The sequence below is a fragment of the Myxine glutinosa genome, chromosome 10 (genome assembly GCF_964187855.1).
Source record: "Myxine glutinosa chromosome 10, kmMyxGlut1.1, whole genome shotgun sequence".
NCBI classification, from domain to species: domain Eukaryota; kingdom Metazoa; phylum Chordata; class Myxini; order Myxiniformes; family Myxinidae; genus Myxine; species Myxine glutinosa.
In genome coordinates, this window is record NC_136270.1 from 10,621,491 (window position 1) to 10,645,903 (window position 24,413).

The following is a 24,413-nucleotide window of genomic DNA, read 5'->3' on the forward strand; positions in this document are numbered from 1 at the left end:
CCCGCCAATACAAATGTGATTTTTGGGATTTTTTTTGGCCATTCTGGTTATCAAGGGTAGTTAAGTGCGTTTCAAGGTTGCCAAGTAATTATTGACGAGCTGCAGGTGTGCTCGGGGTATAGATATTTAAGATAGTATGAGACTCGCCAAGGTATGAGAATTCTCAGGATGCGGAAAATCATTTCTGTAATTCAGTATAAACAATTGATGAGGGGGAAAAGGAAGGGCTAAGGATTATTGCAATGCCTCCTTTTCGGGAACCACTATTACTAAAGAAAGAAACACCAGGGAAAAGTTTAGACCATTCTGCAACACAACGGTCATTTGCACGGGTTTCCTGTAGAAGGGCTATGTCAACCTTTTTATTTAATAAAAAGTCTCGTACTTGAATTTTACGGATAGTGCTGCATCCACCATTTATGTTTAAACTACAGATTTTGAAGCTCATGAGGATGATGTGTATAAGAAGCTGTAATGTCGTCCAATTCATTGTTTTGCCAGCAACTCACACTTAGCTTTGTGCACACATTTCTTTAACCGGTGGCGTTGGGACTGGCTAAAGTTGGAATCATCCGGGCATTTGATGATCATCTTAGCAGTTTGTATGAATTGTGCTAATTCTGGAAAGAAGGTTTGAATGACTACATTTCTTTTACGAAAAGTATATTTAAGAAAGAGTTTGATATCAGCATGGGAGACTTGGGAAGTATCTTCCTTTATGCTCCCGCACTCACTAATAGAGTCATCTATGTCGGACGGCTACGACGTTGTGTCATCATTCAACTCATCGTCAGCCTCATCACATCCCTCCATTTTGCTAGGCAGGGTTTCACCCATGGATGGAGGGGATGGGGTCGGAGGAGTAGCTTCATGATGCAGAATTATATGAGTGAATGAGTGATTAGTTGGATAATGTTGGATGCAGAATTATAATTTCCAAACATATGATCTATAATCTTTTCATAACAAAGCAGTTAATTCCATTAATTAAATTTTCCTTTACTGCATATCTAATAAAATCTGAATGTTGCATGAAAGGAAAGTTTTTAGTTATCCCGTTTCCCCGTGGGGAGACATGGATTTGCAATCTCTTCTGTGTGTGTGTCTGTCTGTCCGGGCCGTAATTTGAGCTTTTGTCATCAAGTTTTCAATGATATGATATTCCTAGAACACTTACCCCGCTCAGTCTTGAGAAGGACTTGGTGTGAGCCAACTCTTCTGTTTTTATCTCTGCGTATTAGGCTTTGTTTAATACACCATGTAAGTTGTGAGGGGCGGGCGTCATTCAAGTAATATGCGCTATATCAAGTGGTCATGTAACATGTGGTAAAGATTCAATTTCCTCCGTTTAACTTTTTTCGAAGCACGCTCTTAACAAAATGCAGACACGTACGTATGCAACCGATTCCTTAACCCCACTTTTCGCTTTGCTCCCATGGGGTAGCAAAGCTTTATAATAAGAATATGGAAAAGACAAATTTATTACTTGGTCAAAAGGTCAACATCACACAAAATCACCAATTTCTATCCAATTTACCTGAAATTTTAAGAATTTGCATATTGGGTCACTGCATTGGTCACTGAATATTGGGTCACTGAAAAGCCTAAGGCAGATTGTTGTTTTTTGTAGTTCACAAGGTCAAAGGTGCATAAAAAATCAATATGTCAGTCATATCAATGTCAGTGATGCAATATGGACCAATTCAGAGTGCAAACTGTGTTCTATCAAGGTCAAGGTCACAAAATTATCAATTTCCATCTGATTGACTTGAAATTTGAGCAGGATTTGCACATTGGGTCACTGAGGCCTATTGCTTTTGAAGTCAAAAGGTCAAGGTTGCTTAAAATCATCAATCTTTTGTATTTTTTACCATCGCCAGAGAAGAGGGTATTGCATTTGAGTCTGTTTGTCCGTCTGTTTGTTTGTCTGCGCAGAATAAATATGATTTTCTCTGCATCCGTTTGTCCGATTGACAAGAAATTTTCACCATAGGTGCAGCTCCTCCTGTACAATTTTATAATTACAATTGTGACGTCATAGGTCACATGTTATGGGCGCCACCTTGAAAAACCGGAAAAAATTGCACCTCTATCTCCTAAAGCGATGCATCGAAAAAATTGAGGCATGGCTCATTGTAAAGAGCTCTCCATGGGGAATAACATATGTTAATGTTGATGTCATAGGTGCCTCCATTATGACGTCATAATTCGACTAGTACAAAACTTCATTCGATCAAGATGAATTTTTTTTCTTTGCAACTGTTGGTCCGATTGACAGGAAATTTTCACCATAGGTGCAGCTCCTCCTTTCGAATTTTTTCATGATAATCATGACGTCATAGGTCACTTAGTATGGGCACCATCTTGGAAAAACCGAAAAACTTTGCACCTCTACATCTCCGAAAGCACTGCACATGAACATTTTACATGGCTCATTGTAAAGAACTCTCAATGGGGAATAACATATGTAATGATGATGTCATAGATGTCATATGATGTCATATGACATCATATGACATTCATCATATTCATTCATCATATTCATTCATCATATTCATTCATCATATTCATCATATGACATATGACATATGACTCCATTATGATGTCATAATTCGACGAGTAGAAAAATTCATCCGATCAAGATGAAATTTCTTGAGCGTCATCTTTGGATAAGTTGGTGATGGGGAAAAAAATGACGTCAGTCACGTGGTTCGGCCGCCATATTTGTTTCAACACAAAAGCCTTTAAAACACGAAAAACACGTCCTGGCGAGGGTCTGCAATCTCCGATTGCTTTTTCTTGTTTTAGCTGTTTTCATTGTTTATAATACGGAAGAAGAAGACGTCCAAATACAAAGCGGATGCGGACGAGCAATGCATTTTCAGATGCTTTCTAGTTTTGCTCTGCAGTCCAGAGAAACAGTTGTTTGTTTGTAAAGACGCAATTATCTATCACCAGTGCATCTTCTAACATGATACAAACACACACACACGCACACACACACACACACACACACACACACACACACACACACACACACACACACACACACACACACATTATATATATGCAACACAGCGTCTCTTGAGCTTTATGTTGCTGTATGTCGAAAGCACAATATGTAGTTTTCTGTCTGCGGCATGTCTGCATGGCAGGAGCAGCAGTCACAGCAGACAGTGTCTGTTGAAACACCATCAGAACATACTGCCTACCACTACCAGCAGGGCAAGTGAGAATAAGTGAGGTGAGGGAAAATGGTTGCCATTTTGCTCAAGAGTGAAGTGGATGGTCCAATGAATATCAAAATTAGTGGCTAAAAGTCATTATTGTGTCCTATTTATTGCCTGACAGGTTACTGCCTAACATAATTCACTGCATTAGAAGTACTTGCACAAGCAGCACAACTTAAAACAAAATTCCATTTTCAAAAATTGAGAGCACCTACGTCTGATGCTGATATTATTTTTCACTCAGCATCCTTGTATTTAAACACACACACACACACACACACACACACACACACACACACACACACACACACACACACACACACTAACGGAGCTAGATACTTTGAGACTGGGAAGGTCTCCGTTCCATCTCCTGAACCCACCCACGTGTGGAGATAGCAGTCAGCAATAGCAACAACAACAACAACAGGCATTTTAAGGCCATTTTCCCTGCTAGAGCGGGGGTTAGCCTTGCGGTCCCCATGACAATCTTCTCCATTTTGCCCTATTTTCTGCATCTCTCCTTGTTAACCCCCTTGCCCGCATTTCTTCTTCCACCATCTTTAGCCAAGTCTTTCTCGGTCTTCCCCATCCTCTACTTCCTTCGACATTCATTTCCATCACTCTTCTCAACCAGTCACTTTCATCCTTCCTCAACCATGACCAAACCATCTCAACCTGTTCCTCTTCACAGCATCAATCACAGGCTCTATTCCCATCATCTTTCGCAATTCATCATTTGTCTTCCTCTCTCTCAACGATACTCCGCACATCCACCGAACCATTCGCATTTCCACCCTTTCCAGCCTTCGTTGCTGCTCTACGTTCATTACCCATGTCTCGCTCCCATAAATCATGACACTTCTCACACATGCAGCATACACCTTTCCCTTCAGCTTCAACGACACTCCCCTCCTCATCAGCACGCCACTCAGTTCCGGAAACTTCTTCCATGCACATCTCACTACCAACTGTTTCCGAATCTGATCCACCTTCTCCATTCAGCATGTCTCCGAGGTAGCAAAATGTTTTCACACCTTTCAGTCAGCAATAGCACAACAGTGAAGATATGTTTGTATATATATATATATATATATATATACATATATACATATATATATATTCCATCTCCTTGACGTAACCTTTTATAAGCACTGAAAATATGTCATAATCACCACAAATATAGCATACAATATATATACATACACACACACATTATACAGACTTGGCATTTAATATGGAATATTTTTTTTTTCTTGACTTGGGTTTACTTTCTTAACTCAGTATATCAATCTGGTGAGTTTCTTTTACACTTTGGTGATTTATTTCTTAAAAGAACCATGTTACTGATTGTCTGTCGCAGCAAGAAGTCAACAACAGGATTATATCACAGGTGGCGTGGCAAAATGTACGGACAGGTGCATTTGATGATTGGCTTCACAGTTGGGTATACAAGGGTTGTTGCGTTCTGTATTAGTGGAAAACAACTGCTGCACGTCTCCAAAAGTTATTGCCGCTTCCTCTGGAGATGGTCCATCAACTCGACAATGCTGTTTGTCATGGAGTGGTGGCTTTACGAAATTACGGCATGAAACAGCGTGCTATTGCTTGGCAGTATGGCATCACTCAAGGTCAGGTGTCAAAGATCCTGAAACGAAATGCTCAGAGGGGTGTCCCTACTCCAATACCGAGGCCAGGACGTCCCCACAGAACCACAAGGAGGGATGATCGCCAGCTGCACCGGTTAGTCCGCAATGGCCGTACCAAATCAGCTAATCGGCTTAGGGCTGAGTGGCAGCAACTGACAAATGTGCCTGTATCCAGAAGGCTAGTCAACCAACGACTGGTTCAAGCAGGCTATTGTGCCAGGCGTCTCCTGAGAAAGCCACGCCTGACCAGACAACACCGCCAGCGCCGATTGCAGTGGGCCAGACAGCACCGTCAATGGCAGCCAGGACACTGGAATCACGTGATCTTCAGTGGCGAGTCTAGATTTCTGGTTATCGTCAAGATGGCCGCGTCCGAGTGCGCAGACAAGTGCATGAAGCCTACAACAAAGATTGTATAGTGCCAAGAGTCCAAGCTGGAGGTGGTGGGGTGACCGTTTGGGCTGCTTTTCATGCAGGGGGCAAAACTGACCTGGTTGTTCTGAATGGAAACCTGAACCAGTTCAAGTACAGGGCCATTCTGGAAGAAATATTGCTTCCATTTGCTCGTGCAGCCTTTTGAGGAAACTTTGTCTTCCAAGATGACAATGCACGGCCTCATCGTGCTTGCATGATCCAACACTTTCTTGCTGACCGTGGTGTAGAGCATATGGAGTGGCCTGCCATGTCCCCGGATATGAATCCGATAGAGAACTTGTGGGCAGAATTAACGAGTCAAATCGACCACTTGGACCAGCAGCTGACCTCTGTGCGTGAATTGCAGCAGGCTATTGTCACTGCATGGCAAGCGATTCCTGTTCAAACCTTGGCAAATCTCGTGAACAGCATGCCTCAACGTATACGTGCTCTCCTGAATGTTTGTGGTGGTTACACGAAGTACTGAACTGTAATTTTACTATCCGTAATCCCAGTCGTAATTTAACTTTTGTTTTTGGTAAAAAAAAATTTGGCTAATGTGCAAAATAAAGAGATACTTCTGGAAAACGTACAGAAGTTTAACACAGTACTGTCCATGAATTGAGTTCGATATCAGTTTACATCACTTTCAAGGATCAATTTATTTGTTTCGAAATGTCAAATGTTGTGTTTGTTTCTTTTAAAGGTCACATAAACAAAATCTAGAATAATTTCAACATAATTCCAATGAACTTTTGGTTCTAAGACATCTTGAAAAGTTAGTTCATCCCCACAAAAAAAATATTCCATATTAAATGCCAAGTCTGTATGTATATATATATATATATATATATATATATATATATATATATATATATATATATATATATATCACAAGCACACACATACACACACATGCTTCTCCTTTTATCAAAAGATGCAAAAATGTAGTATAATTTATGTTGTAGCTCCACAACCAATAAATATCATCATTTTAAACTTATCCTGTGCATTGACAAGCCCCAGATATGACCTTACCATCGGTGTTAAGAAGCAACCAAACCAGATATAGTGCCTCCCTCTGGGAAGTCTGCTGAATGTTAGGAATGAAGGCTTCTTCTTTCTGATTGCAGACTCCATTAAATAAATGACAACACCGGCAATTATCACATAAGGTAATCCCATAAGGTTCAAAGTCCACTCACTGGCAGCGATGATCAAAGGTTTAGATAGAGCGCACCCCTCTATTAACCTTCAGGTTTGCAACTGATCCACGCGGCCTCTGGAGTTTGCAGTGTGGGGAGCTGCAAGCTATCAGCTTTTGCAGCAAGTTCGGAAAGTTCTCCAACTCTTTTGTTGTGCAGAGGCACACTCCTTTCTTCACCTCACACCATTTCCAAGTACTTTGGCTTCTTTTATAAACTTTGTGAGACATTTTAGCTGACAATCCTCGTCTCACACACACGATAAACATTTGGCTGCCCTGATGACCCCCGATAGGGGGTTTCTGCATATGCATGCCAAGCATGCTGGAGCAGATTACATCATGAAGAAAATCCCGAATGTCAGTGGCTGGCAGGATGGCTTGGAGATGTGTAATCTCCATTTTAAAAATCATAATAATCAATTGAATAATCAAAGTGTGTGTCCTGTCTCCATTCAGCAGTATCATTCGCAAAGAGTAGGCGAACTATCACCGGTATCCTTGCCAAATTCCAAATTCATGCACTCTGTTGAGTATTGTTTGTCCAAGTGGTGACCCAGCTACGATTCTGTCTAGCCATTGAACCTACCTTGACAGCCTTATGTGCCTAACAGCTCAAGGAGGATAAACATACAAACAAACTAATGCTATCAGATGGGATACCCAGTTTAACGTCCATCCGAGGGACTGCGCACACATTGATGCATTGCCCTGCATGCAAAATATCAGCGTAACAGTTTATAGCTGGGTCAAAATTCAAACCCAGGCTGCAGAGCTAAAAGGCGAGTACACATCTTTCTAAACTATCCTGCCAGCCCAAGAAGCAACTACAACGTCAAATTTCCTGGGCATTTCCTTGGAGACAGCAAGCTATTGACAATGATTTGCTTTGAAACGTGTCTTTCTTTGCTTTGGCTAATCATGGAGAAGAAATGGCTGCCTTCACCATCCACATACATTAGTGGGAAAAATGACTGAAGTTTCAGCTGCTGCTTCAATGATCAAAATTTTTCATTGAAGCCGAAGGATGAGAGGTAAAACAAAAAATAAATGTAATGTTGACCTTATTCTCACTTTTTTGTTTTTTTTTCCTTGCCGGGACATCATCTTTAATGCAATGTTCTGAGAACATTGATTTTTATTGAAACAGGGATGTTAAGCACAATTGATTCATGAAAGAATAGCATATCTTAACCGATCAACCTCCATGAATTTAATAATGGGTCTCTAACTCTCTCTCTCTCCAACTGGGAATTTTCACTTCCCAACCTCTCCAATACGGACAGAACTAGAAGTCATATCGGAGATCAATAGTATAGAAAATAGGCCATTTGTAATTGTTTTTTCCAAATTGTTTGTTCCAAATTGTTTTCCAATTGTTTCCAAATTTTTCCAACACACAAATTGTTGTAATTGTAATTGTTTGTAATTGGATCTTGGTAATCCAATTATTTTTAACTAACTATGACAATATAACAGTCCCCAGACTTTGAACATATCAAATCATTTGATTTGCTGAATACAACATCCTGCTATTAAGTTGAAGGCCATGAAAATATTTTATTGGGAATTTAACATCACAATTATGCCAAGTTATGCACATACATACCTCTGTCAGCCCCTGACATCATCACTTGCCCTAGAGCTGGTATACCGTCCCTCTTTGCATCCTTCAACAATTCAGTTCCATATAATTTAGCTGAATTGATATCAAAATTGTAATTCTGTGATCTCTTTTTTTGTTCATGATCTGCAATGTTTAAGTTTTTTTGTAGCATAATCTTTGATGATTTAAAAAGAAAACATGCTCTTATCTTCCAGGCAAATTTTGAAACCTGAATGCATGGTGTCTGGATTCAAGTTTTTCTCTCCAACTTTTCACGAAGAAGGCAACGACATCTGTTTTGCACAAGTTAGATATGGAAAAGCATTTCCTTTGTTGAATAGTTACCTATGAGTGCTATTTTTGGTATGCATTTATTTGGAAAATCTTTAATAATTCATCTGATTGCTATAATAATCAATCAGATTCCTTTATTTTGCTATGGAAGAATTATTTTTGAAGAAAAAAAATGTTCTAACTTAAGTTTCAACAGAACAAGCAAAATATGGTTTGCCTTGCCATTGGAACGAGTGCTTAAGATGAAGTGTCTTGTGTACAAAGAGAGTTTAATTAGTGCTTGTTTTTTTTTTCTGTCGATTATTTAATGTTTTATTTTCATTTAATCTTCTTATTTGCTTGTAGCGGATATGAAGACTAGGAATGTGAAGAGGATTCCCTTCTTGCTTCTTTGGTAACATTTTAGATTGTTTTGGAGTTTTCCATAGGAAATTAAAGTTGCTTCCCTTTTCACTGGCCTTAATTTTTATCTATTGATTATCGTTATTTAAAACGATAGAATTTATATTGAGGCTAATTTCTGTTTTTTGATTAAGCTGCAAGAAGTGTTGCTACTCTTTGGCTATTGCGAACTTTTTTGCGCAAACGTCTTTCACGAAAGTAATGTGTGCAATGTTATTGTTGTAAGGTAATTGTCCCAACTGATGAGCTGATATTGTTAAAATTGATCTATGACGGTGAAGGCTTTTTTATAAATCGTAAGAAAGATGTGACGAGATACTTTTCTGAAGAAGTCTACAAACGTTGTTTGGGATTTATCCCGAGGTAAAGGTTTTTTTATTTTAAAGAAAGGTTCAAGTGTTAACTAAATGGCCAGAAAAATGTACATACTCGACACCAATTTCCCAAACTTCATTTTCATATCAGTGTTTTGCAATTTCCGTGTTGTCATGAATTTGTGAAGATTTTAGTCTGTCTGAGTCTCTTTAAAACCAACAACAGGTTATCTAGATACAACCTAATATTAGGACACTGAATAATTTTTGGCACAGATCAAATCTAGCTTGAGCAGACACGTGTGATAAATTTTGTGATAAATTTGTGCACGGGCTAAATTTTCTTTAAACATATTACAGGAATTCTGGCCTGGATGTTCAAGTTGTTCCCTGTGACCAAAGGTTCTCGTGCCAGCTAAAAGGTTGTTTTGATTGTTGTTGGACATTTCCACATGTAGTTAACCCGTGATGATTGTCAGTGAGCCCTTGGCTGGCCCGAGGCTTCTGAGTGCTTTTTCTTCCGGCTCTTGAACACAAGAAGCATTTATTTCACTCGACGTTTTCTGAAGATCCTGAACTTTTATCACAGCAGTTTTTATCAGTCTAAAATCAGAGTTGGTTTGTTATGTTTTCAGCTGTCAAAGCACTTGGAGGTGTGTGTGTGTGTGTGTGTGTGTGTGTGTGTGTGTGTGTGTGTGTGTGTGTGTGCGTGCATGCAAAAGGCACAACAAAGTAGGTTGAGTAATCCACTGGCACATCTGCAGAAACATTTCAATATCCCAGTTCCAGAAAACTCATCGAATCATGAACCAAAAGTGATAATGAAAAGCAAGGATGTAATACTCATATGATCTGATGATCCCATCGAGCGTGAACAGAGAAAACAAAGCATTGCAACGTGTGTGTGTGTGTTGTAACATTGCTTGCGTTATGCATCAACTTAATTGGGAGGTTATTGTATTTGAGTACAACCAAAGATGTGCGAATTCATTTCCTATCAATGAAACATGTAAAACATCGCCTCTTTGCAGTGAGTACTAACTACACGAACATAATTTCCCCAATTTAACTTTCGTAACTTTGAGGAGTTCCAGGTATTACATCGTAATATTTCAGTATATTACAAACCCTGCCAACCACATTACGCCTTTAATATTGCTTAATCATGAGACTTCCAATTTTTACATTTCCTACAACCTCCTCATTCCAGTTAATAGCAGAATACTTGAATTTCTCTTGTACAACAATATGATCTAATTGATGATTATTTCATTCATTTTTCCCCCCATTCAATCACAAGCTTCAAAAAAGGGAAACGGAATTTTGGATAACACCAACATTGTTTTTCGCTGTTACTTTAAAAATATCCCCAAATTGCCAAGCCAGTTCCTCATTTATCTACCTCAGGTTGCGTTTGCGTATGTTATGTGTCTGCCTGACTGTGACAATCAGCCAATCTGGTTTCAGACACCACTTTTATACAACTACAAATTGTTTCCATTTCAAAGTAAATCTGATGTTCTTTTGAGAAACTTGTGTAATGTTTTGGTAGAAATTCACATGGTAACCCTATCGCTCATGAAGAAAAACGGTTTAATGGGTGAGGATTTGGTTGTTGGCTGCTAAAAACTAATGGACACTGCTTGTTTCAAAGCGGAAAACAACTTTTTAAAGAAAAAGATAAATGGTAGGTAACAAGAGTACTGATAACATTGCAATGCGTTTTTCCCATATGTGTCTATAAGCATTAAAATAAAAAGAAGAAATAATTTATGAACGGAGAACTTTTGTACAGATGGTTAGTAAAGATTCTATATAAGCAACAGAGGTTTTCTTATTTTGTATTCTTTCCGTTTAATCCGTGCCGGGAATTGGCCAGGTAGATATTTGTCGTTTTGCATTCATGCTGTTGAAACACATTGTCTCCTTTCTGCATTTAAGTGGTATCAATAGTGCACGTCTGTACAGTAGGTTATTGAAAAGTCGAAAGTTGAGAATTTTTTGGAATAAAAATCTTGGAAGATCATTCGTTCATATCGTGTTATCTTAGAAGATCATTCACTCATATACAGTACTACGACTACTACACCACACTTTTTGCTACTCCTCAACAACATTACTCTTCATCCTCCTCCGGTTTCTTTTATATTGATGTTTTACTTTGGTTATCTGAACTATGTTGGTTCATTTGGTTATTTTATTTTCACTTTCTTTTAGACTTGGTGCTTTTTTTATGTTCAGACCTAGCCATGGCATGCGGCACGCCCGTGTGAATAGTCACAGCCAACTGTGGCATAATCTCTAATATACTTAAAGATCCTATTGTTTTTGGTGAAGAGTGAGTGTTCTTTTGTAAATAACGTTTGTAAATAACGAGCCTCGATCTTGTATACAAAAAAAAAAACAAAAAAAAAAAAAAAAAACGTGATTTTGGAACGTTTGTTTTTCATGGTGTATAATTATTTACAAATCATGCCTATGAATTAGCATATGGGCTAAAGTTGCTGCTGCCACTTCTGGTGCAGGTGCACCTACTTCATAGTCCATAGTGTGCATAGCGTGCACACATAGTGGAGTGCACCCGTTATACCTATAGGAGTCTAGGGTATAAAAGGTGCATATTCACGATCACCTCCCAAAACCTTGCCAGTGACCTATTGCTTTATTTTTATCAGGAAACGCTGAATGCCTGGCAGGCAGTTGATATTAAGAGAGCAAATGCTTCTCACCCAGGTAAAAACCTGCTAGAAGAGCCACCTTTCCGAAACCCATTTCCACATGCCACAATGCAAGCTTCCCTTACTTTGAAGGGAAAACGCTTGTCTAAGAGTATATCCACGGTGGGAGGAAGATCTTTTGAAATATGGGAAGAATGGTGTACTCATCTGTTAAAAGTTCAAGGAGGCAGAGATGAACATCTGAGTTTATTCAAACAACAGTGACCGAGCACGCAAGCCTTTGGCTGCTGGGCATCATCGAGCAACTGACTCCGCCTACCCGGAAACGCAAACAGGTTTACATAATACGTCATGTGTAATACCAAAGGGTTTTGCAGTATGGCGGGAGGGAGATCTTTTGAAATATGGGAAGAATGGTGTACTCATCTGAGGAACTTGCAATACAAATAGACGTACAGACAATCAGAGTTCCTTTTCAGATACTCGAGGTTAAGAACTCGTTACCTCCTGATTGTCCGACATCTAGAGAATCCTTGCAAAGGTGTCAGAACTGTGCAAGTTTGCCCTACACTTGCATGGCTTTTATAATTAAACCATGAGGTCACAATCTCTCCCAGCCACTTTGCCCCACACATAATATGAGCAAGGTCTATGGGACAGCTATGGTGTCCTTATATGGACAACCATGGAAGGATATAGATTTGCTAGTAATCCACTCACTCCACCTTGTTGCATTTGCAAAGCTGATAGACACTCCCTTGCATAAAGTTATTATGCCTCCCTTGCCTGTTTATCCAAGTTGAGAATCTTTCTATCTCTGGCCATCATCAAGGATGGTGGGAGACCTAAGTTGGGGATTGCTTCATGGGTCACTGAATTTTGGAGCTCTGTTGTGACATTTGTAACAAGCCTTCCTGGTGAATGTTGCTTGAGTGGTGAAACTGAAACCTTCTTTCACACATACTTGCAGTGCAATCATCCTCAACCCATTTTTTGCTGGTGAAAAACCTGCTGGCTTCAGGCTTCATTTTTCCCCGACGATTTTTATTTTTGCTCATCCCATAAGGAAGGAGAGTAAATCACGGGATCTCCTTCTTAACTTTAGTTTGGCCTCTGCAAAACTTGCAATGTATAAAACCAGAAAGCCAAATATTGAAAGTGTTGTGGTGCAACATCATTTTGCATGTCCAGAAACTTATGTTCCCATATCACTTCAGAATTTAAGGTGGCACAATATTCCCAAACTATTGAAAAGTTCACACGCACGCACATATGTATGCATGCATGTATGTAAGTACATACATAGATACAAACATACATACATATATATATATATATAGATATATATATATATACACAAATAATTAAGTTAAGCACCCCTACACAAAGAATTAAGTTAAGCACCCCCTAATATATATTCTTTGTGTATATGTATACATTGGCAAATTGCGAAGATGGTCCCTCCAATAGCCAATCTGGATGAATTGGAACGTGCATTACATCGGGAATGGAACAACCTGCCACAGCAACGCATACGACGGCTTACAGGGTCTATGAGACGTAGGGTTGAGTCAGTGATCCGATCACGTGGGTCCTACACACGTTATTGACGCAAAGATCGCTAGAGGTCTTCTCAGAACAATGACTACGTTAGAAAACATAAACGTCATCCACACTGTCCGTGATGGACCTATAGCTCCATACTTAAATTGAGGTGAAAATATGCCTAAAATTCCCAAAAAATTTCACCTTAAATTATTCAGAATAAAATATTGAAAACGGCATGATTGTTATGTTTTTATGTGACCATAATATCACTTCTCCAGAAAATATAGCAATATCATGGGTATATTACACTGTTTTGACGACAACAAACTTGTAATGTGCGAGGTTGTAAAAAAACGGGGGGGGGGGGGGTGCTTAACTTAATTCTTTGTGTATATATATATATATATATATATATATATATATATATATATATATATCTATAATAATAGCGTAAGGACTCGACTTTGTTATCCCTTTTACGCCGCACCCAGTGACCCGAAGCCCACGGCACTAATGGATTTACGATCTACGAACCACGCTCTTTGTTTATCACGTACAGGCATACTCGAAAAATCTGAATTAGCCGACGTTGGGGCCCAAAAGCATCCGATTAACTGCCGATACGACGCCATCTTACGACGCCATCGTATTGGCGTCTGCTGGGCTTCGAATCAAGCCGTCCGCTGATTGGACAGTCGAAGGCGACAGCAAGCCATCCACTGAGTGGATAATCCCAGAGTGGTGCTATGCCGATTCCTATTACGAATCCATTCATTTTTCAAAAGTATATCGTAGCGTTGTCATTTAAGTAGATTGCAATAAATACGTTGTTCAGATACGCACTCTTCATTCTCATCTTTCTTCCTAACTCTTACTCGGACAAGCAAATCCCCTATGCCATCCATAATGGTACACTCTATCCATACACCACATCCTCCCTTCCGTGGATGTTCCACGGGTTTCGGCTAGTATATATATATACTAGCTGAGGTACCCGGCTTCGCCCGGGTTGAATAAGAATAATACAAATATATGATGAAAAGAACATGTATATTTTAGAGAAATATCACAGTACATTTCCTACATGACGTTTTTTCAATTTTCAATTTCTCAAAACCTCTGGGTATACAACATTTCTGGTTTTCTTACTTGGTGCCAAGACATAAAGATTGCTTGGTTTTCCCACCCTCGAGCAGCCCACGTACAGCTGGCCATGGGCAAATCCTTGTTCTGTGAAGTTCAGGCCTACAACCTTCATTGATTGCCCCTGTGCCCTGTTGATGGACATAGCAAAACATAGCCTGATGGGGAACCGAATCCTCTTGAAGGAGAATGGAAGGTCAGGTGGAATAAGTGGTATCCTTGGAATGAATACTTTCTCTCCTCTGTGTTGTCCTGAGAGGATGGTTGCCTCTAGGACATGCGGCATCATTTGCTGGATTGTCAATCGTGTTCCATTACACAGCTTTGGTGGATCAAGATTACTTAGAAGCATGATTGGTGCTCCCACCTTGAGAATCAACCTGTGTGTTGGGAGTCCTTGAGGCTGACGACTGTTGAGAAACTCAGTTGGGAGGTTTACTGCCTGATCTGCATGTCACTTTGGCATGAGAATCATAATTTCTTTCATGACCGGGCAGCGAACGTCATTATGTGCGACATTACGTCACTCCTACGGACGTGAAAACATTTGTTTTCCTTAAAAATATATTTAAAATAAATAAAATAGTACATAAATTAACAATAAAAGAAGCTAAAAAACAATTTAAAATACAATAAAAAGCACATTAAAAATATATTAAAATGTACGTACAGTATACTGTACGTACGCGCAACCGCTGATTCTCATTCAAAACAGAGGTGACGTACAGTATTCATTTACTGTGTCTGTGTTAGCCATGGGTCCGAAGAAGGATAATGCTAGTGTTTCCAAGCGTAATGTGGTTACGATGGATGATAATTTAAATCTGATTAAAAGGTATGGAAAAGGTGAAAAAGTGTCGGTGATAGCGCATAGACCTTATCGCGAATCGGAGCCGCAATGCGTCATGGAATCGGAAAGGGGCAATAGCGCCGCCACAAACTACACCATGGAATTGCAGCTGGCGTGGTTTTTTAAACCATTGATATTAAAATAAAATGTAGCCTATAACCACCGGAATTTTATGCTGATTCCGAATCTGTGTCTAAAACTTTTCTCCGATGTGTAGTTCTTGAGTTATAAGCGGACATCCAGACAGACACACAGACACACACACACACACACACACACACACACACCCTTTGACACACACACCCTAGGGCATGCCCGTACGTGGGTGCCCGTTCCTTGCCAAAAAAAAAAAAAAACGCTACCCGTACGCTCTACCCCGCCCGTACGCCCGTACGCCCGTAAACAAAAAAAACAACGCTCTTCGCTTCCGCCCTTCGCTCTGACTGAATTGGGAGAAATAATGCGCATAAGAAATCGAGAAATTATTATTTTCTCCGGAAGAAATCGAATTACGAACCGTAATGGCGCACGCGCTCGGCTCGGCTCGCTCTCACATCGGCCACGCCTACGCAACAACGCGTTCTGTGATTGGCTGCCGGAAGTGCAGTCTTCACTGTCCGGAAGGTCGCAAATCGCAGTTACGATGAATCGCAAATTAGTTTTAATTAGTTTTAAAACATAGTTTAACGGCAACATAGTTTTCCAACGTGAAATAAATGAATACGCTCTCAAATGTGCCGTCCGAGGCAGAGTCTGTTCGCCACGTTCGGCACACGTGATAGCTCGCTGCTCTCTGATTGGTTGAATCGTTTTTTGGACATAGCTCGGTAACTACTTCTCCGATTAATATGAAACCTTGAAAAGGCACATCCTCGGGTCCCCAGCAATATACCTGGCAAGTTTCAAGTATATCGGACCCGTGGTTGTCGAGAAACAGCGGTCACAGACATACAGACATACAAACATACAAACATACACACAGAGATTACTGGAATTATCCCTGGATAATCCCTGGATCCCTGGATCATCCATGAACATCCCTGGATCATCCATGAACATCCCTGGATCATCCATGAACATCCCTGGATCATCCATGAACATCCCTGGATCATCCCTGGATCATCCATGAACATCCCTGGATCATCCGTGAACATCCCCGGATCATCCATGAACATCCCTGGATCATCCGTGAACATCCCTGGATCATCCGTGAACATCCCCGGATCATCCATGAACATTCCTGGATCATCCATGAACATCCCTGGATCATCCATGAACATCCCTGGATCATCCATGAACATCCCTGGATCATCCATGAACATCCCTGGATCATCCATGAACATCCCTGGATCATCCATGAACATCCCTGGATCATCCATGAACTCACATAAAGGCCGATTTCTGTTTGTGCTTTCCCTTCTCTGCCGAGACGCACGCCGCTCACATTACACGCCCTTAACCTGTTTACTTGTCGCTTCTTTCTATTGTTATTTATACGATCAACAAAAGCGCCGCGGTTGTCGAGCCCAGCTCCTCGGAAAGGCGCGTTAAACACAGACGTCCTGGGGATCTCGTTTCGGGCGACGAGCCAAGCGATCGCGAAGGCGCAAGCGAGGGAACGACGCGCCCTTTCTGCCGCCATGCAGCTGCGTGCCCCCCGCCTCTTTGCCGACGCTTCCCCGCGGCCACGATTAATTGGCTCTGGGGTGACGGAAGGGGACGGACGGGAGCCGAGGCTCACCAGACTCATTACAACGTGTCAAAGCCGCCTCGGGCACGCAGCGAGCCTGCCTCATGATCCCTCCTCGGCCCGCCCATCGCTTCGCGCCTTTACACCTGCGCCGTACGTGCTCGACGTGCCAGGAGTGCTTTTAACGAGCGTGCCGTGTCGATGTCCGGACGCCGAGTGGACGTTTATTTCGTGGTAAGTGGTCCAGATCACGACTCGCTTCCCGTCGATTCTTTCAATATATCGAACACGAGTACCGATACATAAATACCTACACGGGGTTTAAACTTCAGCCCTTCCCACGCAAGGTTAGAATTAAGAACAATACCACCTGTAAGTCTCTGCTTCAAACCAGGGACAAGGTAGAGGGGAAAATCTTAACACTTAAGGAAAAAAATCTTAAAACGTAAAGAAAATCTTACAACTTAAAAAAAAAATCTTAAAATTTAAGAAAAATATTAAAATTGAAGAAAAAAATCTTAAAACTTAAAGAAAAAAATCTTAAAACTTGAGCAAAATCTTACCTGATTTTCTTCCATCATGTAAGCTGAGCAACTTCAAGTACTTTTCTTGTCTTGGGAGGTTGTTCTGGGTATCCCCCATCCAAAACCTTGATCTTTTCTACCCCTGTTAATTCACCCCAGATCAACTTTTCTGAAATACCGACTTCTTTCCTGGAAGTTCTAGTTGTGTCCATGTGTTTTTTTACCTCTCCCACCCCCACCCCCCTTCCCACGCCTCCCCCCCCCCAAGCCCTCTACCTCCCACAGATCTCCCGATGTCCCTGCTCTCAAATGTTGTACTTGTGTGCTTCCCCCTCTCTCCCCATCTTGTCTCCCGCTCCCTTTATTTTGTCTTATGTGTCCGTTTGTTTCTTTGTCATTAATGTTAGCTCTTACACGAGCCTCGATCTTGTATACAAAAAAAACCCCCAAATAATTGTTTACGTCGTTCCGAGAACTTTTTGATGAATCAGCTGAAGGAACAATCGGTGTCTTTATGTGAGCAAAGTGCAGCACTGTGCCAGAGTTTTGGTTGTCTTCACTTTTGTGGTTCTGTTCCCCATTGAACATTTGTGGGAGGTTATAGAGGTGTGCAATATTGGTGGATAGTAATTTAAATTTCTGTGAAAGTCAATTTAATATTAGTTATCTTTAAGTATGTAAAATATATAAGCAAATTGAAAACGTTATATTTTTGCTACACTTAATATAACATCCAATTAGCACAACTAAAATGTGCAGGAAAGTTTGTGGATTTGTGCAGTAAATAATAATGAGTTATTGAAGTAATCAACACCAGTTACATGAATGTGAATCACAAGAAACCACAACAAAAGTTACAAATTAATGAATATGTGAGATTAGTTTTCCTCAGCGTGTTACCTTGCTTGAAAGACGATGATTGGATTCAAAATGATGCCGAGGAAGCAACATTTAGCAGAACAGCATGTGAAGATCCAAACTCTGTGAGAAAAAGGGCACACTTGAAGAAAATAGCAGAAAAGCTGAAGATCTTCAAGATCTGAAGTACACTTTGCAATGCCTGAAAGAAACTGGCTCGGTACAAGACAAGACAAGCTTACGCCTAGGTCCCCCGTCGGTGAAGTGATGTGAGTTGACAAAGTGGAAGACGCAAGGCGGCCATCTAGGATTTTGACGTGGCGACCCAATTTTCAATAGCGTTCTCCCTTATGCGTAGATACACCCACACACCAGATTAGAAGTTAGTAGTTCGTTTATTTTTCAAGATATTCCGCTCACAAGGTTCAGACATACATGGCGGCGGCCATCTTGGATTTTGACGTGGCGACCCAATTTTCAATAGCGTTCTCCCTTATGCGTAGATACACCCACACACCAGATTAGAAGTTAGTAGTTCGTTTATTTTTCAAGATATTCCGCTCACAAGGTTCAGACATATGTATGGTGGCGGCCATCTTGGATTTTGACGTGGCGACCCAATTTTCAATAGCGTTCTTCCTTATGCCGAGATACACCCACACACCAGATTAGAAGTTAGTAGTTCGTTTATTTTTCAAGATATTCCGCTCACAAGGTTCAGACATACATGGCGGCGGCCATCTTGGATTTTGACGTGGCGACCCAATTTTCAATAGCGTTCTTCCTTATGCATAGATACACCCACACACCAGAGTAGAAATTGGTACTTCGCTTATTTTTCAAGATATTCGGATCACAAAGTTCAGACATACATGGCGGCGGCCATCTTGGATTTTGACGCGGGTTGCACCCACACCAAATTAGAATTCGGTCCTTCGCTTACGCACGCACGCACACGCACGCACACATGCACGCACGCACAGATGGACACACGGACGGAGGGGAAAACCATAGTCCCCCTTTCGCTCCGCGGTGCGACGTGGGACAAAAAGGACAGGAATACCCAGAGGACCCTCCCAAGGCACGCAAAGCAATTAGAGTTCCTTAGTTTACATGATGGAAGAAAATAAATTCAGCAGCTGACAAATGAAATGAGAGCAGGCCTAAACAATAACATCTCATCTCGCACTGTGCACAGAAGGCTGATTTCAGCACGTCTCCATGGCAGTTACAGCAAAGAAAGCATTGCTGAGACCACAGAATAAGGTAAAAAGACTGATATTTGTGAGACAACACCAAGATTCGGTGACTGAACAATGGAATCGGGTATTCTGGTCTGATGAATCTGTGTTTGAACTTTTTGAATCCCAGAGACGTCAGTCCGTACGCCGAAGACCGGGAAGACCTGGAGAACGTCATGACACGCAATGTTTGCACCATACTGTGAAACACCGGGAAGGCTCTGTGATTGTCTGGGGTTATATTTCAGCTTTTGTTGTCAGAAAACCTGTTAGAAGCAATGAGAAGCTAAGAAAAGAGAAGTACAAGCAGATACTGCAGCACCATGCAGTTTCTCATGGAAATTGTTTAAGAGGAAATCCTTTTCCAACAAGATAATGATCCAAAACATTTCCAAAATAGTAAAACAGTATTTGAAGAACAAGGTTACTGCTGATTTGCTCCAAGTGTGAGAATGGCCACCTCAGAGTCCGGACATAAATCCTATCGAGGGTATATGGCACAATGATGAAGCCCCAATATGGGTGAAACCAGGTCGGTAACTGTGAGTTTTGCATGCACTTGTGACAGTATCTGAATTTATAATCCATAATGACGCACTGCTAGATGGCTCCCCTGGAGCTTGGCAGGCAATGCGGACATGCATGGCGATGACGTCATGATGTTCGCTCATTAGGTTGGAGAACCAGATTACAGATACCAATTAGTAACTCCCAACCGCATCCAGGTCGACTCCATATGATGAGTGGATACCAGATTTAATTTTACCGTGTGGCAGACGGTGCTTATCGCTCCCAGTTAGGTACAGCAGCAGCTGTATGGGACACATTACTGGCGGTTCCCCACTGATGATATGAAATCGCATAATGACTGGTATATATATATATATTTTTTTTTTTTTTTTTTTTTTTTTTTTTTTAAGTCAAATTATTCTTTCTTTCCTGAAAAACTTTATCCAGGATTATTTTCTGAGTCATTAATGAATATTCATAATCATAATCCACCGATTTTCAATCCACTGCAGAATTAAGACCTCCATCAAGTCACTTTGGTGACATTGGCATCCCAGTCATGCTAGCCAAGTTCGGGATGGTGAAAGAATTAGGGAAGGATTTTGGAAAATGATCAGAGTGCTGGTGATAATTCGCCTGATCTTTGCAAAAGACACTTGGGATCTTTATAGCCCACCAACAACAAATGCTGGTAGACGGGTCCTCCGGTTGAACGTCTTTTCAATGGAAGGCATACGCAGTAAGGCATCACACGAAACATCAAGGGGACAGTTTATAGCTGTGTCGAGATTGATTGAACCCAGGATAGACAGCTCAAAGACAAGTGCGCACACCTTTAAAAGATCACACCAAACCTCATAAATATTACTTATAATGCAAAATGTAAAACTACCGGGAATAAAGAACATACAACAAATATCATGGATATGTTACATCATTCGGTAACTTCAGCTACCAAATAATCGTTGGGAATTTCGTTAAAATAAAAAGGTTTTGGAAAGGTGGAATACCTTTTGTATTTGTTGTATTTGTTGTTGTTTCGTTTTTTGAAATTGTACATCTTAGTTTAGTTTGACATTCATATAACAAAATCTTGACCTGATGCGAAAATCATTTGTGCTTCTGTCATTGAGTTTTATTGCGAAATAATAAAAGTTTCTGCACAAAATGTGAAATGTGTCATTTATTTAAAATCTGCCTCTATTTATTTAAAATCCTTTTAAGGGAATTGTCGTGATGACCACGCAGTCACAATTAAGGGTCTGGACTCACGCCGTCCACCACCAATCACGTGATAGTAAAAATCAAACAATGATAAAATATAATCAGGAATCCTCCAACCTGGATCTCTCTATATCCACACCTCCTCTATAGACATTTGCCTTCCTACAAAACAACAAAACCTTCCAGTCATAAAAACAGCCAACACAATAATGTTACATCATAAAAAAACATTATGCCAAGCATTGTGAAAACATTGCTGTCGTTGTATAGCGCAAGACAATCTTGGACAAGAGTCTTTTCTCAAAGTTTTCTCAAACTAACACGGTTCTCTCGAAGAGGCCCGTCGCATGGAGACAGTTAATCGATCTTCCATGAGTGACACAGAGATCCCACACATCCAAGATTGTATACAGCCCAACTCTCAGGATCGGACCATGAGAAAGAGATTTAACAGCATGACATGGGCTCCAACTCAAGACCCGAAGATCTTAAGATAGCCACCTTAACCAATAAGCCAACACCAGGCTTACCGGCAAGCTCAATGGTTTATACCCGACTAGCTGAAGAAAAAGGAACAACAATTGAAGCGAGCAAAGTTTTCGTAGAAAGAGAAAAACGACATGAAAGGGGTAAAAGGAAGTGGAGTAACAAGAAAGTGTTGCTTTAGAGAAGGAACACGAAAGTGTTGTTGGAGAGGAGTAACAAGAAAATGTTGTTGGAGAGGAGTAACAAGAAAGTGTTGCTTTAGAGAAGGAACAATAAAGTGTTGCTTTAGAGGAGGAACAAGAAAGTGTTGTTGTAAACGAGGAACAAGAAAGTGTTGTTGTAGAGGAGTAACAAGAAAGTGTTGCTTTAGAGGAGGAACAATAAAGTGTTGCTTTAGAGGAGGAACAAGAAAGTGTTGTTGTAGAGGAGGAACAAGAAAGTGTTGCTTTAGTGGAGGAACAATAAAGTGTTTCTTTAGAGGAGGAACAAGAAAGTGTTGTTGTAGAGGAGGAACAAGAAAGTGTTGCTTTAGTGGAGGAACAATAAAGTGTTGCTTTAGAGGAGGAACAAGAAAGTGTTGTTGGAGAGGAGAAACAAGAAAATGTTGTTGGAGAGGAGTAACAAGAAAGTGTTGTTGTGGAGGAGTAACAAGAAAGTGTTGCTTTAGAGAAGGAACAATAAAGTGTTGCTTTAGAGGAGGAACAAGAAAGTGTTGTTGTAGATGAGGAACAAGAAAGTGTTGTTGTGGAGGAGTAACAAGAAAGTGTTGCTTTAAAGGAGGAACAATAAAGTGTTGCTTTAGAGGAGGAACAAGAAAGTGTTGTTGTAGAGGAGGAACAAGAAAGTGTTGCTTTAGTGGAGGAACAATAAAGTGTTGCTTTAGAGGAGGAACAAGAAAGTGTTGTTGGAGAGGAGAAACAAGAAAATGTTGTTGGAGAGGAGTAACAAGAAAGTGTTGTTGTGGAGGAGTAACAAGAAAGTGTTGCTTTAGAGAAGGAACAATAAAGTGTTGCTTTAGAGGAGGAACAAGAAAGTGTTGTTGTAGACGAGGAATAAGAAAGTGTTGTTGTAGAGGAGTAACAAGAAAGTGTTGCTTTAAAGGAGGAACAATAAAGTGTTGCTTTAGAGGAGGAACAAGAAAGTGTTGTTGTAGAGGAGGAACAAGAAAGTGTTGTTGTAGAGGAGGAACAAGAAAGTGTTGCTTTAGAGGAGGAACAATAAAGTGTTGCTTTAGAGGAGGAACAGAGTGTTGGTCTTTCCCTCGCGGTCCCCATGTGCTGATTTTGTCTTTCCCTCGCGGTCCCCATGTGCTGTTTTTGTCTTTCCCTCGCGGCCCCCCTGTGCTGTCTTTGTCTTTCCCTCGTGGTCCCCATGTGCTGTCTTTGTCTTTCCCTCGTGGTCCCCATGTGCTGTCTTTGTCTTTCCCTCGTGGTCCCACTGTACTGTCTTTGCCTTTCCCTCGTGGTCCCACTGTACTGTCTTTGTCTTTCCCTCGTGGTCCCACTGTACTGTCTTTGTCTTTCCCTCGTGGTCCCCATGTGCTGTCTTTCCCTCGCGGTCCCCATGTGCTGTCTTTGTCTTTCCCTCGTGGTCCCCCTGTGCTGTCTTTGTCTTTCCCTCGTGGTCCCACTGTACTGTCTTTGTCTTTCCCTCGCGGTCCCCCTGTGCTGTCTTTGTCTTTCCCTCGTGGTCCCACTGTACTGTCTTTGTCTTTCCCTCGTGGTCCCCCTGTGCTGTCTTTGTCTTTCCCTCGTGGTCCCCCTGTGCTGTCTTTGTCTTTCCCTCGTGGTCCCACTGTACTGTCTTTGTCTTTCCCTCGCGGTCCCCCTGTGCTGTCTTTGTCTTTCCCTCGTGGTCCCCCTGTGCTGTCTTTGTCTTTCCCTCGTGGTCCCACTGTACTGTCTTTGTCTTTCCCTCGTGGTCCCCCTGTACTGTCTTTGTCTTTCCCTCGTGGTCCCCCTGTGCTGTCTTTGTCTTTCCCTCGTGGTCACCCTGTGCTGTCTTTGTCTTTCCCTCGTGGTCCCACTGTACTGTCTTTGTCTTTCCCTCGTGGTCCCCCTGTGCTGTCTTTGTCTTTCCCTCGTGGTCCCCATGTGCTGTCTTTGTCTTTCCCTCGTGGTCCCACTGTACTGTCTTTGTCTTTCCCTCGTGGTCCCCCTGTGCTGTCTTTGTCTTTCCCTCGTGGTCCCCCTGTGCTGTCTTTGTCTTTCCCTCGTGGTCCCACTGTACTGTCTTTGTCTTTCCCTCGTGGTCCCCCTGTGCTGTCTTTGTCTTTCCCTCGTGGTCCCCATGTGCTGTCTTTGTCTTTCCCTCGTGGTCCCACTGTACTGTCTTTGTCTTTCCCTCGCGGTCCCCCTGTGCTGTCTTTGTCTTTCCCTCGTGGTCCCACTGTGTTGTCTTTGTCTTTCCCTCGTGGTCCCCCTGTGCTGTCTTTGTCTTTCCCTCGTGGTCCCACTGTACTGTCTTTGTCTTTCCCTCGTGGTCCCCCTGTGCTGTCTTTGTCTTTCCCTCGTGGTCCCCCTGTGCTGTCTTTGTCTTTCCCTCGTGGTCC

At 41.4% G+C, this 24,413-nt stretch overlaps 1 protein-coding gene across 3 annotated transcripts in view; it reads left to right on the forward strand.

Annotated features, from left to right (window-relative positions):
- The window catches only part of LOC137434244 (RNA-binding motif, single-stranded-interacting protein 3), a 561,728-nt gene extending 550,592 nt beyond the window's left edge, over positions 1–11,136 (forward strand). For 2 of the 3 annotated variants that reach the window (XM_068127062.2, XM_068127064.2), the window contains 2 exons: positions 3,156–3,244; positions 8,316–11,136. In XM_068127062.2, coding sequence (XP_067983163.1) covers positions 3,156–3,233 — 78 coding nt within the window. In that variant the 3' untranslated portion in view covers positions 3,234–3,244; positions 8,316–11,136. The remainder of the gene's footprint in view (positions 1–3,155; positions 3,245–8,315) is intronic. The other variant, XM_068127063.2, reaches the window with a different exon arrangement.
- The last annotated feature ends 13,277 nt before the right edge of the window (positions 11,137–24,413 follow it).